At 55.4% G+C, this 14,979-nt stretch overlaps 2 protein-coding genes across 5 annotated transcripts; one reads left to right on the top strand and one right to left on the bottom strand.

The window, feature by feature from the left end:
* The first annotated feature begins 5,030 nt into the window (after positions 1–5,030).
* CE2H19orf33 (chromosome E2 C19orf33 homolog) lies at positions 5,031–5,875 on the top strand. The gene is made up of 4 exons (XM_007096879.3): positions 5,031–5,136; positions 5,255–5,367; positions 5,510–5,584; positions 5,709–5,875. The coding sequence occupies exons 1-4, from the start codon at positions 5,034–5,036 to the stop codon at positions 5,817–5,819; spliced, it is 402 nt and encodes a 133-aa protein (XP_007096941.1). The 5' UTR covers positions 5,031–5,033; the 3' UTR covers positions 5,820–5,875.
* A 110-nt stretch (positions 5,876–5,985) lies between these two features.
* YIF1B (Yip1 interacting factor homolog B, membrane trafficking protein) lies at positions 5,986–13,758 on the bottom strand. Of its 4 annotated transcripts, XM_042969780.1 has the most exons (9): positions 13,517–13,571; positions 10,043–10,196; positions 9,334–9,572; positions 9,147–9,251; positions 8,896–8,974; positions 8,704–8,761; positions 7,440–7,595; positions 7,265–7,358; positions 5,986–6,368 (listed from the first exon to the last, which is right to left on the bottom strand). In XM_042969780.1, exons 2-9 carry the CDS (start codon positions 10,146–10,148, stop codon positions 6,213–6,215), a joined length of 993 nt encoding a protein of 330 aa, XP_042825714.1. In that variant the 5' UTR covers positions 10,149–10,196; positions 13,517–13,571; the 3' UTR covers positions 5,986–6,212. The 4 variants fall into 4 exon arrangements, with proteins under 4 accessions (XP_042825714.1, XP_042825716.1, XP_042825715.1 ...); XM_042969782.1 differs by lacking the exons at positions 10,043–10,196; positions 13,517–13,571 and adding an exon at positions 13,668–13,758; XM_042969781.1 differs by lacking the exons at positions 10,043–10,196; positions 13,517–13,571 and adding an exon at positions 13,659–13,757.
* Positions 13,759–14,979: the final 1,221 nt, after the last annotated feature.

The raw sequence follows: 14,979 nt of genomic DNA, 5'->3' as shown, positions 1-14,979 counted from the left end.
CACCTGGCCTGCCGAACCCTGCACCTGGCAGTGTGGCCTGTCCTGGGCGATTCTGCTGTGCCCGGTGCCATCAGCAGCAGCTCCTGAATGTGATCCCCACCCTGCACGTTTACAAACACACGGACCTGCACAGACTCGTTCCACTCCGGCTGATAACAAAATCACACACTTCAGATGCCCAGGGAGCCGTGGCTTATGCCGTACATAGTGATTGAGGCGACAGTACTCTGTGGCACTGCCCACGTGCTGGTGTCCAAGTCAGGTTTAACCAATCCTGAACCAGAATCAGTGCCCTGTGCTCCAGTAATCCATGTGTTGACGTGTGGGAAAGAACGAGCCATAATGTCTCCCCATTGGGCACAAGGGTTGCTTTTGGGCCTTGTAATTGGTAATGACGCCAAAGAACCGAGGTCAGTCTGAAGTCCCTTGGGTGGATCCTAATGGATGATAAGATTAGTGTTGGACTCCATCCTGACGTAGGCCCTGCTGATTCACAGCTGGAGGCTCGACGACAGGCCGGCCTCCTATCAACAGGACTCACCGCTGCTTGGAGTCTTGAGATTGCTTTAAATGCTGCGTGAGAGAAACAGTGATTCGGTCTCGGGTTCTGTTAGATGATTAATCAGGGTGGCATACTCGTGTGAAAATTCACCAGGAGCCAGGAGGGGTGGCTTGTCAGGAGAGGTGTGTCTCATGCGGCTACAAGGCTTCCTGGGCGTGCCAAGCACATGTGACCCTGCCAGCTGGTTACCTGGGCCACTTCTCAGGGTTCGGTTTGCAGGGAGTGCCTTTCAGGATGAGGTAATGGCTCCCTCTAGGACAAAGAGCAGGCTTGCTTGCTGCTTCCTGTGAAGCAGAAGGTTCCCCAAGCTCTGCTCTTGTAATGCAACCCATTGCCCCCATCGGGCAAAGGAACCCGACACAAGCTGATGCTTTAAGCTGCTTGCCGTAATAAAGCCTTTTGTCACTGACCCAGGAATCTCAAGGCTTCTGCCAGCATTTTGGAAACAGTTACAGGCTGACTTACTAGCTTGCAAATAGAGTGACATCAAATCCCAGACACAACAGTCAGCTGAGTGGTGGCCAAGCCTGGCTTTCCCTGGCCGGGCTGTCAGCCCCTTGGCACATCCCAAAGGGTGGCCCATCAAGATGTTCTGATCATTAGTTTTCCAGAATGTACAGGGCCAGTGCAGCACTTCTGTGGGAAAGTAAACAGTCTCTACATACTGTGTGCTTAAAGTCCTCCATCTCCTGGGATGTGGTTAAGTTCAAAGAAAATATTCCAGAACAGGGATTATGATGTTTATAGCACCAGGACTCTGTTCATGTCAACTTCAGGAAAGAGATGAAAGCGGACCTTGCACAGCAGTTACTTTTCCAATGAGCAAGGTCAGTCCTCAGATGAGGAGCACAGGACCCCCACGGAGGACTGTATCCCAGCAGCCCACCCCCCTTGGCTTCCCTGGCCACTAAAGTTGGCATCCAGCAACCTCTTCATAAATTGCAGTGATTAAACAAAAGCTTTAAGGGCCTCCGTGACTCTCCAAAGAATGTCAGCTGGAGAAATGTTAGAGGAAGGGTAAGCTGATTTAGTAGTGAATGACCATATTGCGGGACAGTTGGGGACACAAGTCTCTTTTTCCTACAAAGAAGGGGTTGCTTACACCCTCAGAACCAAGTCATTTTAGGCAGAAATAATGTGGAAACACAGGAGGGCAGAGCTGTTAAGAGATCAGGGGCAGGCAGGGCCAGGGGAGACATAAGCTACCGTGTCCGCACCTGTTAGCATGGTACACAAATACTGAATGGAGGGATTATTTTCTCAGAAGCAGGACAATCTTTAGCCCTCACCTGTTTCTCATCAGGCATTTGTGTTCACCTTCCAGGCTTTAATCTGGTGTCCATTTGTCAATCTTCTGGGTTAAAGCAAGGGAGTAAATGTATATTCACTGCCACCAATAGGGAGTAGTGACAGGATCCCGCATCTGTTTTCCCTCTTTCTTCCAGGAAAGTCCCCAGGTTTTACCTCGGTACATGGCTACCCAGCTAGGAGCTGGGAGATCATCATAGTCTCCCCTGCAGCTAGACGTGACCACGTGTCTGACCTGGCAAGAGGGACATGTGCTATTTCCGAGTGAGGTCCTTAAAGGAGTTGGTGGGCCCTCCATTTGCCCTTTCCCTTCCCAACAACCCAGTGATGGAAGCCAGCTTCCCTGTATGTCCAAGGGCATCCCTGGAAGGATACAGGACAGAGGAAGGAGCCTGGGTCCCCGAGTGATTCTGTGGGAGAGAAAAGTGAAGCTATCTTGTTAACGCTTTCTGTTCTTTTCCACACCCTAACTACAATACAGTTAGTACAATACAGCCAGGAGTGAACAGAGGGGAACTTGGAGGATCAGGCCGTGCCCTTCCCCAGAGCCACTCACCCTCCCCACAATCTTAGCAAAGTAGTAAAAAGCCAGCCACTTCATCTTGTGTCTGGAAGGCCTCCCACTACTGCTCTGCAACCTACTAGCTCAGTGTCGTTGGGTGTAAAACCATCTTTCTGAGGTTCAACTGCCTCATATAGAACATGGGATCCTACTGCCAGTTTAATGAGTAATCTTAGGAGATTGTGTTTGTGAATAATACAAACTACCGTTTATTGAGCATCTACTTACCTTGTGCCAGGCAAAACCATCACTTTCCGAGGGAAGTCTTCCACCGTACAGAGGGCAAAACAGGCAGAGTGGTTGACTTAATTGTCCACAGAGCAAGAAGAGAGAGAGTGAGGACTCACCTGTGAGCAGACTGACCTCCACAACCCACGCTCATAGCCACTCTGCCTGCTGTAACCTGCCATCGCATTAGTAGAGTGCCTGGCATCATCAGATGAATTAGCGAGGATTATCTGAAATCCAGCCTCTTCCCAACAGACCATATAGTTATTACCTAGCCCCCTTTTTAGCAGCATTTTTCTTCTTAGCACATATTACTTTTTAAAACGTAGCTTTATTGAGGTGTGAGTTACATAAAACTCACCCATTTCAAATGTGCACCTCAGTGGTTTTTAATAATTTTATCAAGTGGTGCAATTATCACCATCAGTCAGTTTTAGAATGTGTTTTCATCCCCACCCCAATAAGATCTCTCATGCTCAAAGTCGGTCCCGTTCTCCACGCAGCTAGCTCCCAGCAATGGCTAACCTGCTGTCTCAATAGCCCTTCTCGGAACACTTCCCATGAGTGACATCCTACAATACGTAGTCTCTTGTGTCTGGCACCTCTCACCTCGCATGTTTTTGAGGTTCACGTGTGATGCAGTATATGTCAGTTCATTCCTTTTTATGGCTGAGTAACATCCCAGTATAGATACATTTTATGTCCATTTACCAGCTGATGGGACATCTTAGTTTCCATTTGTTTCTAACATTCTGTACATTTTACGGGGCGCCTGGGTGGCTCAGTCGGTTGGGCGTCCGACTTTGGCTCAGGTTATGATCTCACTGCTTGTGAGTTCGAGCCTCGTGTCAGGCTCTGTGCTGACAGCTCGGGGCCTGGAGCCTGCTTCGGATTCTGTGTCTCCCTCTCTCTGTCCCTCCCCTGCTCACACTCTGTTCTCTCAAAAAAAAAAAAAAAAAAAAAAATTAACATTCTGTACATTTTACTGTGTTTCCCCCACTGGAATGTCAATTCCATGAGGCTGGAATTTTTGTTTTTGTTACCTCTGTATCCCCAGCACTTGGACTGCGCCAGGCACATAGTAGGTACTCAACAAATACACGATGAAGGAACTGAGAATAAGGATAACTCCAGATAGAAGTAAGCAAGGACTATGCTGACCATCAAGCAGGGGAAAGAGGTTAAAGGGACGGGCAACGTGGAGCCGGCAGTCAGAGCAGGCCCCCCTGAGGAACCCACTCCGGAGCAGAGGCCGCAGTGCACAAGGCTGATCACCCCCCGTTCATCATCATCCCCAGGCCTCAGTCATCACTGCCACCTGGATGCCAGCCCTGCCTGCCCGCTCCCGCAGGTATGGCAGCCCAGCTCCTGGTGGCAGGGCTGGGCCAGGGAGGGACCCGCAAGGACACTTAGCCTCACAGCAATGGGAGCAGACGGCTCAGGTCTCCCAGCTTCGCCCTCGGACGGACTGGCCAGGCCCGGCGCGAGGAGGGCAGACTGGATTCGGGGGCTGTCCCTTCCTCTGAGCGTTCACCAGGTGAGCCACAGGAACCAGGCAGAGCCTTGGCCGTGAGCCACACTGTCTGTAGTACATTGCCGTTCATCATCTTACTTCAATGTTTGGTCCCTCAGTTTTCTCATCTGTAAAATGGGGATAATAACAATACCCACCTTTTCATTGAACAAACCAAAACATTATTTTACAAGCACTTACTCTGTGCCAGGCACAGTCGTAGAAAACTACCCTTTTTGATCCTTACTACAACCCCATATGGTAGCTGCCATTTACAGATGAGGAAACCGAGGCACAGGGAGGCAAAGCAACTTTCCTGAGCTCACACCACTACTAAGTGGTACAGTGGGGCTTCGAATCCAGCGGGCTCATTCCAAGTTCATGCTCTTCACCCCTTTGGACACTGCTGCTCACAGAGCCATCCAGGGGTTGTTGAAAGTGACTTCAGAGTGTGAAACCTTTGGAACGGTGCCTGGCATGTGGTAAGTACACAGGGAGTGTTAGCATGATGACGGGACATAGGGCATGGGGAGGCACCCTCCCTCTCGTTCCTTCAAAAGCAGGCATCTGCTTTTGGAAAAAAGGCTTCCCTTTTGAGGGAAGCAGATGACGGTTCTAGCCCCCTCCCCAGAAGTCTACAGCTAGCTGCTCATACACTGCCCTCCCGAACCCATCCACACAGTTCCCCCTCACTTGCCAAGTCCACCAGGTGGGGTGGAAATACAACAATTAACTGAGGAAATCCCCATTTCCCACAGAGAAAAACTTGGGTGGTCCCGGGGAGGGGCTGTGAGTCAAGGCTAAGGACTCTGAACAAGGCTGGGTGGGGCTCCGCAGAAGTCCTTGGGCAGGCAGCTCCCATGCTCCTCCCCACACCCCTCCCTCTGCCCTCCTGGCACTACAAAGGCCCTCCTGGCGCTCCCCACATACCTCCTCTCACCATGGAGTTCGACCTGGCTGCAGGTGCGCTCCTGGGAGGTGGGGAGTTTGAGGGGCAGGGGGCCGGGTGGAAACCCAGAAACCTCCTCCAAGGGCGCATCTCCTTCGCCCGGACCAGCCCACCCGACTTCTCTCTCCACAGCCCTGGACTCCACCTCCAAGAAGCCACAGGGGACAGCCCAGGTGGGAGACCACAAACACAGCACCCCCAAAGTTCAGGGCCCGTCAGAGGCCGGGGCGGCAGATAAACCGAAGGTAAGTCACCTCAGGACCAGGCACGCGCCTCCCGGTGTGAAGGTGGGGTGTTGCCTTTGAACCCAGGGTCCCGCGAGCGTTGGGGCTTCCAACCTGGGGGCGGGGTAAGGGGTCCTGGCCTCACTGTCCTGCCTCCAACTAGCATGGCCACGGTCACCGCAGCTCCTCAGACTCCAGCAGCAGCAGCAGCTCCGGCGACTCGGACGTGGAAGCAAAGGTAAGAGGCTTTCCCCCTCCCACCGGCATTCCAGGTGAGGGCAGAGTCCCGGCCCACATGCCGGGCGATCGTTCCACCGATGGAACCGTCTCCTCTCCCATCCCCACCGCCCTCGGCCCCACAGCCTCACGCTGCCGCGTCGGACAAGCACAAAAGCACAGCCGGCAAGGTCAAGAAGCCCAAGGTGAAAAAGCAGAAGAAGAAAGAAAAGGCGAAGAAAGAGGTTCCTCACTGACCGACCTGGGCAGGGGTCTCATTAAACCTTTTCTCGGCCGGACGGCCGCCTTCCGGTCTCGAGGTGCTGTGGTGTGTCGGCCCCGCCCCGCCCGCCCGTCCCCCTGCCCCGGCCTGGCCTGCCCCCTGCCGGGCAGCCGCGCGCGCCGCCAAGGAGAGGCCGCCCACGCCGTGCCCATCACGGTTTATTGTTTCCTGAACAGCGGCCGCACTACCGGGCGGCCTGTGCAGCTGGAGATCTCAGCACCTCGGCGAGGGGAGGGGGCGGGGTCTCGGGAGGGGGGCAGCGCCGGTGCCAGGGCGGGGGGCGGGGCCCCCGGGGGCGACGGGCAGAGGGGAGGCGGGCGCAGCCGGCCGCCCGGAGCAGCAGCTGGAGGCGGGGGCCGGGTCGCCCTCACCGCACCAGGTGGAAGGTGAGCCAGTACATGAGCAGGGGCTGCGCCGCCGCCACGGCCATGGTCAGGTACATGCGCAGCTGGTTCCTGGCCCCGCGCACCGGCACTCCCTCGGCCGCTGCCTCCGCCAGGATCTTCAGCCGCAGCGTCCGGATCTGGGGCGGGAGGGGGGTTCACCCTGAGTCGTCGCCGGGGCGGGGCGCCTGGGTGTACTTCCAAGCCCTGCCTCTCTTCCTCCACGGGGGTGGCTGGGCTCAAGTTTCAGCTCATGGGGAGCCCGGGTTCCCCCCAAACCTCCAAACAGATGGCGAGGACTTCCTCCTACCCAAGGCTTGTGAGAAAACGTGAGGGTTCCAAACTCCAACGGCAGGAGAGTCCCCTGAGTGAGATGGGGACTTCGTGGGGCACACCCTGCCTGAAGAGGTGGCTGGGCTCAGCCACGGCTGCTGCCACGGGCTTATGTTGGCCCGAGGACAATTTTTCAACACAAGCCAGGATGATTTAAAAAAAAAAAAAAAAAAAAAAAAAAACCAAAACTTTTAAATAATGACACCTAAGTCAAAGTTTATCTGAGGGTCAGACTTGGCCAGTGTTTGCCCTCTGCTCCTCACATATGCTCACACTGCATCCTCCCAGTACCCTGAGATGCAATCATTCCCCTTTTTACAAAAGGGGAAACAAGGTTAAAGAGGGGAAGTGATTTGCCTGGGACCCAGAGAAGCTATTGCCAGGGGTACTGAAACTTTTTTCATCCTAACAGACGTTCTGGCAGGAAAGCCCACCATGTAAGGAATGTGGAGTGAGGGCAAGAGCCCACTTTAACAGCCCAGCGGGGCTCCTTCTCTTCCTTCAGGCCCAGCTTGGACACCCCCTCTTCCAGGAAGCTCTCCTGACTCCCAGGCTGGGGTAGCCACTCCAAGGCTGCTCAGTGCAGCAATGTGCCTCTTGTATCAATTCCCAACCTGACATCCTCTGCTTGGATGCCTCCAGGGGACCCCAACTCTGAGGGCTTGTGCCCTCAAGCCTCATCCTCCCCTGAACCCCAGCTCACCATGAACACAAAGATAGACACGCAGCACCAGCCCAGCACCAGGTAGTAGCCAATCTTCCCAAAGAGCAGGCCCATAAGGACCCCGCCAATCATCCTAGGAGGAGAGGGGAAGGCTAGTCTGAGGGAGAGGACTCAGGGCTGGGGCTGGCAGGGGGGAAGGGGGAGGGGTACTTACCCAACATATTTGTAGCCCAAGAAGGCCACCAGATCGATAGTGGTGAGGTCGGTGTTGACAGTGACCAGGTAGAGACTGAGCAGGATGGCCAGCACCTCCAATGTCAGCCAGGCCAGCGCAGAGCTCGCCTGCAGCCCCAGGAGGTCTGGGGAGAACCTGCCGGCACCAAGCTCTGTCTGTCACTTGGCTGACCGGCTCCCACCCTCCCAGAGGATCCACCTGCAGACAGCCTGTGTTGGGTGGGTCTAGAGACTCAACAGTGACCAAGACGGATCTGGACCCTGCCCGCACGGAAATGTCATTCCAGGGAAGGCTGACCTGTCCTCAGTGACAGCCCAGAGAAGCGAGGGCTGGGATGAGGGAAGCACAGGGCAGGGGAGTTGCTGGACCCAGCTGGGAGAACGTATCAGAGAAGACTTCCCAGAGGAGAGGATACCTGAGCTGAGGCCCGAAGGAATAAGGAGCTGACTGGGGAAGAAGGACCATGGTCTCTGCCATATCCCCATTGCCTCAACAATTAATGGATTCTAATGACAATTGTTTTTGATGCCACAAAAGAAATGAACTGGGGCCCATGAGCAAGAGGTGGGGGCTTGGCCCAGGCTGGGGGATGGAAAGGCTTCCCCGAGTAAGTGCCATCAGAGTGGAGACGTTGCAAGTGAGCAGGTGCTGAGCAGGTGACGCAGGGAAGTAACATACTCCTGAGTCAAGGCCCCGGAGAGGCAGCACCAGGCCCTCTGGAGGATGGAAAGAGGCCCAGAGTGGCACAGCAGAACGAGGAGGGGCAGAGCGAGGCTGTGTGGAGGCCGTGGAGTGCCAGACTAAGGGGCCAGGGCTTGATCTGGGGAGGGGAGAGCTACGGGCAGCTTCTGAGCAGGGTGGGACTTGGCCAGGCCCACATCCCAACAACACCTTTAGCCGTTGCAGAGGGGATGTGGGCAGGGCAAGCTGGTGAGGAGGCAGTGAGGACAAGCGTGATCTGGTGATGGAGGCTAAGAAGGAGGATGGAGTTAGAGTCGCCCACTACAGGTGTGGTGATAGGCTACACATGGGTGGAAAGCGAGGGAGGAGGGCAGGGTGACACTGAGGGTGTCACTAAGGGCCCTGTGCCAGGCTGGCTCTGAGGGCGACACCAAGGGCCCTGCGCCAGGCTGACTGGGAGCACGGTGGGGCTGCCCTGAGAGAGGAGATCCAAGACACCTTCCTGACTGCCCCTCAGCCCCCCAGCCCTCACCCCGCTCTGCCTACTCCAGGCCTCCCTTACCTATCCTGGGTCCCCAGCGCCAGGCCAGCCACCAAGACATAGGTGATGAAAGCCATAGCTGTGGGAGGCAGACACACAGACACGGGTCAGAGGAAGACGGACCATCCTGGGCCACTAGGCACCTAAACCTCTGCCCTAGACGTGCCCACCCAGAGGGAGGAGGGTGCCGGGCGGTGACGGGGAGGGTGAAACCTGGAATGTAGAGGTCAGGAGCATTGACGTCAAAGCGGGGGGCGACTGGTGTGTCCTGCTGGTACTGTACTTCCCAGTCCTGTGGGGAGAGTGGGGGGAGCAGCAGGACCCCCAGAGCTGGGCTCCTGCCGCACGGCACAAACCCACCCAGCCTGCCCCTGCCCAGCCTCTGACTCACCCTCTACCCTCCACCCCCACCCGGAGGCCCTCCCTCCTCAGACCGTGTTCCCGTCGGCGGAGGCAGTGCTGACCTGGTGCAGGTAGGGGAAGAAGAGCAGGCCTAGCTTCTTGCCCACGTACATGGTGTCCACGGCAAAGTAATACTTGAGCTTGGTGACGGGGATGAAGCGGTCAATCTGGGGGGAGGGAGAGCCCAAGCCTGAAGCCCCGGCCTCACGGCCCCCGCCTTCCCCTGACGCCCACCAGCCCAGAACTCACATTCTTATCCACCAGCTCCTTGCCCTGTGCGGCCAGGCTGCTCCCGTAGGCCATGGCCATGTTGGACACAGGATCGGCCAGGAAGGCCTCCTGGGGCGATGCAGAGGCCGGCGCGTAGCCCAGGCCTCCAGGTGCCCGCTGGGCCCCATAGCCCCGGCTCTGGGCCGAACTTGTGTCATCGAAAAGCTGGTGGGGGTCAGCCATGCCCGGCTGGGACACCGGGATCCTCCGCTTTGACGCTGCAGGGGAAGAGGAGTGGGGAGCCTCACTCATTCTGCAGGTGCTCTCCTCTCGCGGCAGTGAGGCGCTGGTTTTGGTGTCAGATGGGCCACCCAGTCAAGCGCAGGCAGGCTCTGTCTGCCCGTCATGTGTCCATCCAAATAACAGTGACGATACGTTGATGGCTACTATGTACTTGGCCTACTGTGTACCAAGCCTTTTACAAACAAGGTCTCTGTGTCTCCCTTCATGCCCTCCTTCACTTGTTCGCTCCAGCCACACGGCCTTCAATGTTCACGGGAAACACCAGGCCCGGCTCCCACCTCACGGCCTCTGCCCCGGCCGTTCCTCTGCCTGGATGCTTCCGCCCTCCCCTCCGCCAGGTCTTGGCTCTGTGGTGCCTTCCCACCCGACCATCCTGTCTACAACCGCATGTCCCTTGGCAGCAGGGACATCCCCTGCCGCCCACCCCCTTCCCCGCTTCACTTACATCGAGAACTCGGTGCCGGCTGACATATTAGCTGTTTTATTTTGTTCACTGTCTCCCCACTAAAATGTGTGCCTCCAAGGGGCGGAGCTTCGTCTTGTTCATGCATGAACCCCTCGCCCCTAACACGGGGCTAGGGCAGGTGCCTGACAAAACCCTGCGAGGTAAGAGGCTATGTCCACGTCACAGATGTGGTAACCGAGGCTCAGACAGGGGAAGTGACTTGTGCAAAGGGCCACACTGAGTGAGTGACAGAGCAAGAGTCTAGCCCAGGCGGGCCTGATAGCTAGGGCAATAACTGAACCACGCACCAGCACTCAGCACATACCAGGCTGTGTGCTCAGCACTGCGGATGAACTCATTCAGTCCTCACGGCAGCCCCACTTTGTGCCAGTGCTATCACTGTCCCCATTTGACAGACAGGAAAAGCGAGCCCCAGAGAAGTTCAGGCCCTTGCCCAAAGTCACTCAGACAGTATGAAGCAGAGCCGGGTGTCAGGTCTGGAAAAAGTCCCTCTGGCTTCCTGTGGGGAACAGACTGGGGTGGGAGGCAGGAAGAGGGGAGGAGGGAGAGGTATGGGAGCAGGGTGGGAATCGGGATGGAGGGGTGGGACAGTGATGGGGAGGGGGATGGGCTGCTTCTGGCCAGATTCTGGAGGGGGTAGGGATGGGGCCTGCTGGAGGTGGGCTTAGTTAGGGTAGGGTAAAGAAGAGGGAAGAGAAGGGGAATATGGACAGGGCGGATTTGAACCCAGCACTCTGGCTCTGGGGCCCCAGCTCCTCAACCGCAAGCAATGCCACCACAGCAGATACTTACGGAGCTCCTCCTATGTGCCAGGCGCCCTTGTGGGCACAGGGGAAGGGTAAGAGGGTTACAATGGGATGGGGGAGAGGAATCAAATAATCTGTGTCCTGGCTTTGCACCTCAGTTCTCTCTTCTGTAGAACAGAGTCAATGGCCCAAGGCCAAGGGACACTTATAGACTCCTCAGCTCCTGGCCTGGCACATAAAAAGTGTCAATTCAATTCCTGTCACCTGTTATGGATCACTAGTCCCTCAACTCTTCCTCTCAGTTATCTGCAGCCTGAAAACAGACCCAGGTGTGCTCAATCCCACAGCAAGCGGCACTGGCCTGGCCCCTTATCCCCAAGGCCCACTCTCCTTTCCCCTCTCCCACTTCTGAAAGTTTTGGTGCAAGCCCTTCTTCCCTCCCCATCACTCCCCAAGCCCTTGATATTTGGGGTTCTGGCCCCACTAGCCTCCTAAACACCCCTCTGCACTGCCGGGCCAAGACTGTTAGCCACTGTCACCCGACCCAGGCCCTCGGAAGCATTCGATGCCACTATCCCAAATGCCAATCTCCAACTCTCTGCTCCCTTGGTTTCTGAGACACTGTACCTAAGTCCTTCTCTTTCCTGAGCCCCACAAACACCTCCTGAGCACCCTTATGTCTTAGGCTCCGCTGCAGGCATGGTGGATATAGCAATGATCAAAAAGACAAAAACTCCTGGGGCACCTGGGTAGCACAGTCGGATAAGCGTCCGACTCTTGGTTTTGGCTCAGGTCATGACCTCACAGTTCACGGGTTTGGGTCCCACTCTGGACTCTGTGCTGACAGCGCAGAGCCTGCTAGGGATTCTTTCTCTCTCTGCCCCTCCCCCACTGTCTCTCAAAATAAATAAACTTAAAAAAATTAATTAAAACGACAAGAACTCCTGCATTTGCGGAGCTGACGGTCTCGGGATGGGTCCCTCTCCAGCCTTGGCTTATTTTCAGCTCTCTGAAACATGGGGCCACATTTTCCACCCTTCTGGCTTTGCCTCTCACCTAGAGCAATCTCACCCACCCACGTGTGCCTTGGGCCCTGGGCTCTGTCTCCAGTTGCCACCTTTCTCCTGGCTCCACATCCATGTGTGGCCAGTTCCGGACCACGCCCTCTGGCTGCCCCTGGGGCCTCACGTCAGTGTCCAAGCCCCTGACTCCCCTTCTTTCTGACATCCAACCGACTAGTTGCTGGTTCTCGCCCACTGTGGCTCGGTGCTTATCCTCCCTTTTCAGACCTTGTCATCTTGAGCCTGACTTAGATGTCCTCCTACCAGGTCCCCCTGCCTATTCTTGCCCCACCAACCTTCTCTCCGTCAGCAGCCAGATTTTAAACGCAAAAGAATATGTCATGTCCGCTGCCGAAGATCAGTCCCCACTGTGCTGAGAATAAAAGCCACACGCATGACCCAGCTACGCCAACCACCCTGGTTTGCTACCTCTCCTGGGGCTCACAGTGCCCAGTCGCACTGGCCTCTCGGGCCCTGACTCTGCCAAGCTCCTGGCCCATACAGACTTTTGAACATGCACGGCTATCCCTTTGGAACATCTGCCCACGATTAACACCTGCCAAAACAGCACTCAGGCCTCAGCTCAAGTGTTTCTTTTGCAGAGACCTTCCTCACTCCTCAGTATAAAGCACCAGCCTCACCTTGTTCTCATAATATCCAGCGTTCTTTTTTCCCTTCTGAGCATTTACCACATTTGCTAACTATATATACATTTGTCCACTTGTTTACTGGGTACAAGCTTCCAACGCTTTTCCTTCCCACCACAAATCCCCTTCTCCGGTCGAGTTCCTCACAAGACATACCTCTTTCAGGAGGCATCACTGACACGCCCAGCCTGGGTCACACGCCTTACGTGGACTACCACAATCCCTCCATCCCGGCCCTGACCCCTCTGCCTGTGCTTCCCTCATCAGGTTACCATCACTCTAAACTGCCGCTGTCTTCTGCTTTCTACTGGTAGTGCATGAGGACAGGAACCAAGGCTGTCTGGGCACTGCTGTGGCCCCGGCAACACCCACCACAGGGCCAGCCAGGCACCTTATTATTATGGTGGAAGAAAGGAATGAGCACATGGTGCCTCTGAACCCCCATCACATCCTGGATTATTCCCTTTACAGCCCTAATTACTCCCCAGATTTTCTTGCTGACTTGCTTGTTCCGAGTTTAGTGTCTGCCTCGCCACTAAACTGAGTTGTAAGTTAACAAGGACTAGTGCTATGCTAGTTATAGTTACTACCAGGTACCCAAATTCCAGCAAAGGGCCTGGCACAAGGGGAGCTGCGGCAGGACATGCTGAAAGAATAAATGAGATGTACGCACAGTCACGGAGATGAAGAAGAACTTAAAGAGAGATACAAATTAAGAAAAACGGGAAGAGGGGGTGAACAGTCCAAGATATATAGGTTCAAATCTTATGTGAGAAGTAAACATGGCCCTCTGAGCTCACGAAGGGCTTGAACGCTGTCCTACGGAGCGTGGGCGACAGCCGGAGGCCACGGAAGGGTGGGGAGAAGGCAGCTCGCTAACTGCAAATGAATGAAAGTCGTCTTTTCCTGCACACCACACATTATCCCGCCCAAAGTTTTCTTCCAAAGGAATTTCCTAAAGAAAAGAAGAATCGACCCCAACGCGCCCCCTACCCGGACCTGGCATCTTAGCGCTGTGCACACCCTGAAGCTCTAGATCCCTGACCCCGTGACCTCCGACCTGCAGCGACCTCGCCAACTGCCGCGGCAGCCCCGCCACGCCCCCCGCCAGCCCGCCCGATCTCCTCGACCGGCCACGTACGCCACTTACGCTGCCGGGGCGTCCCCGCCGCCGCCAAGCCTGCCGGGTGCATCCTTTACCGCCGCAGCCGCTGCCGCCGCCGCCGCCGCCACCGCCCCAGCCGCTGTTCGAAATGTGCCCGCCCGGCTCCCGTAGCCACGCCCCAGCGACGGCGCGACAGCCAATAGGCATAACGATCGCATAGAGGCCACGCCCCTCGCGGAGGCCTGGACCAGTTGGCAGCGGGCAAGAGGCGGGGAGCGGAGACCCGTGGTGTAAGGCGAGAGTCAGCACTAAGGCGGATAGGTGGGCGGAGCCGAGGACAATCCAGGAGTAGGCGGTCTCGCGCATGACGAGAAATGTAGGTATCGGGACAGGAGACTTCTGGGAAATGGAGTTCTCTTTATAGACGGACGCTCAATTTGGATCACAGAGAGCACTGGAGAGCCAGAGAAGGGTGTGGAGCAGGAAAGGAGAGATCCATTTGTGTTCTCGAGGGCCTAAGAGGAGTTATGCAGACTCTTACGCTTGTACAATTAAAATTACAATTTTAATTTTGTATTAAAGTGAATACATAGAGTGAGAAGAGGACACCCAGTAAGTCAGGTAGGAAGAACCAGGGGTCTTTCTTTGGAGGTATCTTTAGACATTTATCCAGAGATTCATAAAAATACTCTTGCGTTGTGACCTGGCTTCCCCTGTCTGCCAAAACCACTCTGCAACCTCCAGCAACACATCACACACACCCGCAAGTGAGGAGCCTTAAAAGTTAGGTTTCCTCAGTCTTCTCTCTGTCCCTCAGTCTCCCCCTTTTCTGTCCCTCGGTCTCCTCCACTTATCTCACGCAAAAATAATGGTAGAAGTGACTTCTGGGCAGTGATAGCACTCCAGAAGGATGTCAGCAAGCGTCCCTGTCACTGTGGCTTTCCCTTTCCTCCTCTGAGATCTTGTCTTTTCTAGGAAACTTGAGGACTGTTTCTGGTTTCTCAGTTATGAGTCCTGGCTCATTCGCGGTCCTTTTACATGAGTGAGGCTCCCCCATTCCCCTTCTGCACCTCTGGCGTACCATCTATCCCTCTGGCTCCGCTGCCATTTCTTCACCTTCAGTTCTCCCTTCTAAGTTCTTCCGTGACTATTTTGTAATGTTCACAGCATTTTATTAATAAAGCAAGTGTTTTGGCTTCCCGTTGGCCTCATATTTACCCCTTACCAGTTTTGGGATTAGTCCATTTTTAAGCCTAAATATTCTCATCTGTTTAATGGGCATAGTATAGGAGAGGATGAGGATTCAGTACAAGCCCACTGTGTACACAGGACCCGGCATATTGTAAGTCTTTGATCA

This window comes from Panthera tigris, chromosome E2 (assembly GCF_018350195.1).
Source record: "Panthera tigris isolate Pti1 chromosome E2, P.tigris_Pti1_mat1.1, whole genome shotgun sequence".
Lineage (NCBI taxonomy): Eukaryota > Metazoa > Chordata > Mammalia > Carnivora > Felidae > Panthera > Panthera tigris.
The sequence above is the reverse complement of the archived record's forward strand: the minus strand, read 5'-3'. Positions and strand labels throughout refer to the sequence as shown.

Bases quoted from the DNA above. Each gene is read 5' to 3' on its own strand.
- CE2H19orf33 (XM_007096879.3), top strand. From the start codon at position 5,034: ATGCTCCTCCCCACACCCCTCCCTCTGCCCTCCTGGCACTACAAAGGC. The intron at 5,137-5,254 runs GTGCGCTCCTGG...CTCTCTCCACAG, and splicing joins GGAGTTCGACCTGGCTGCAG to CCCTGGACTCCACCTCCAAG. The intron at 5,585-5,708 runs GTAAGAGGCTTT...TCGGCCCCACAG, and splicing joins ACTCGGACGTGGAAGCAAAG to CCTCACGCTGCCGCGTCGGA.
- YIF1B (XM_042969780.1), bottom strand. From the start codon at position 10,148: ATGCATGAACAAGACGAAGCTCCGCCCCTTGGAGGCACACATTTTAGT. The intron at 7,596-8,703 runs GTAAGGGAGGCC...TGGTGCCGGCAG, and splicing joins GCGCTGGGGACCCAGGATAG to GTTCTCCCCAGACCTCCTGG. The intron at 7,359-7,439 runs GTAAGTACCCCT...CTCTCCTCCTAG, and splicing joins TTGGGCTACAAATATGTTGG to GATGATTGGCGGGGTCCTTA.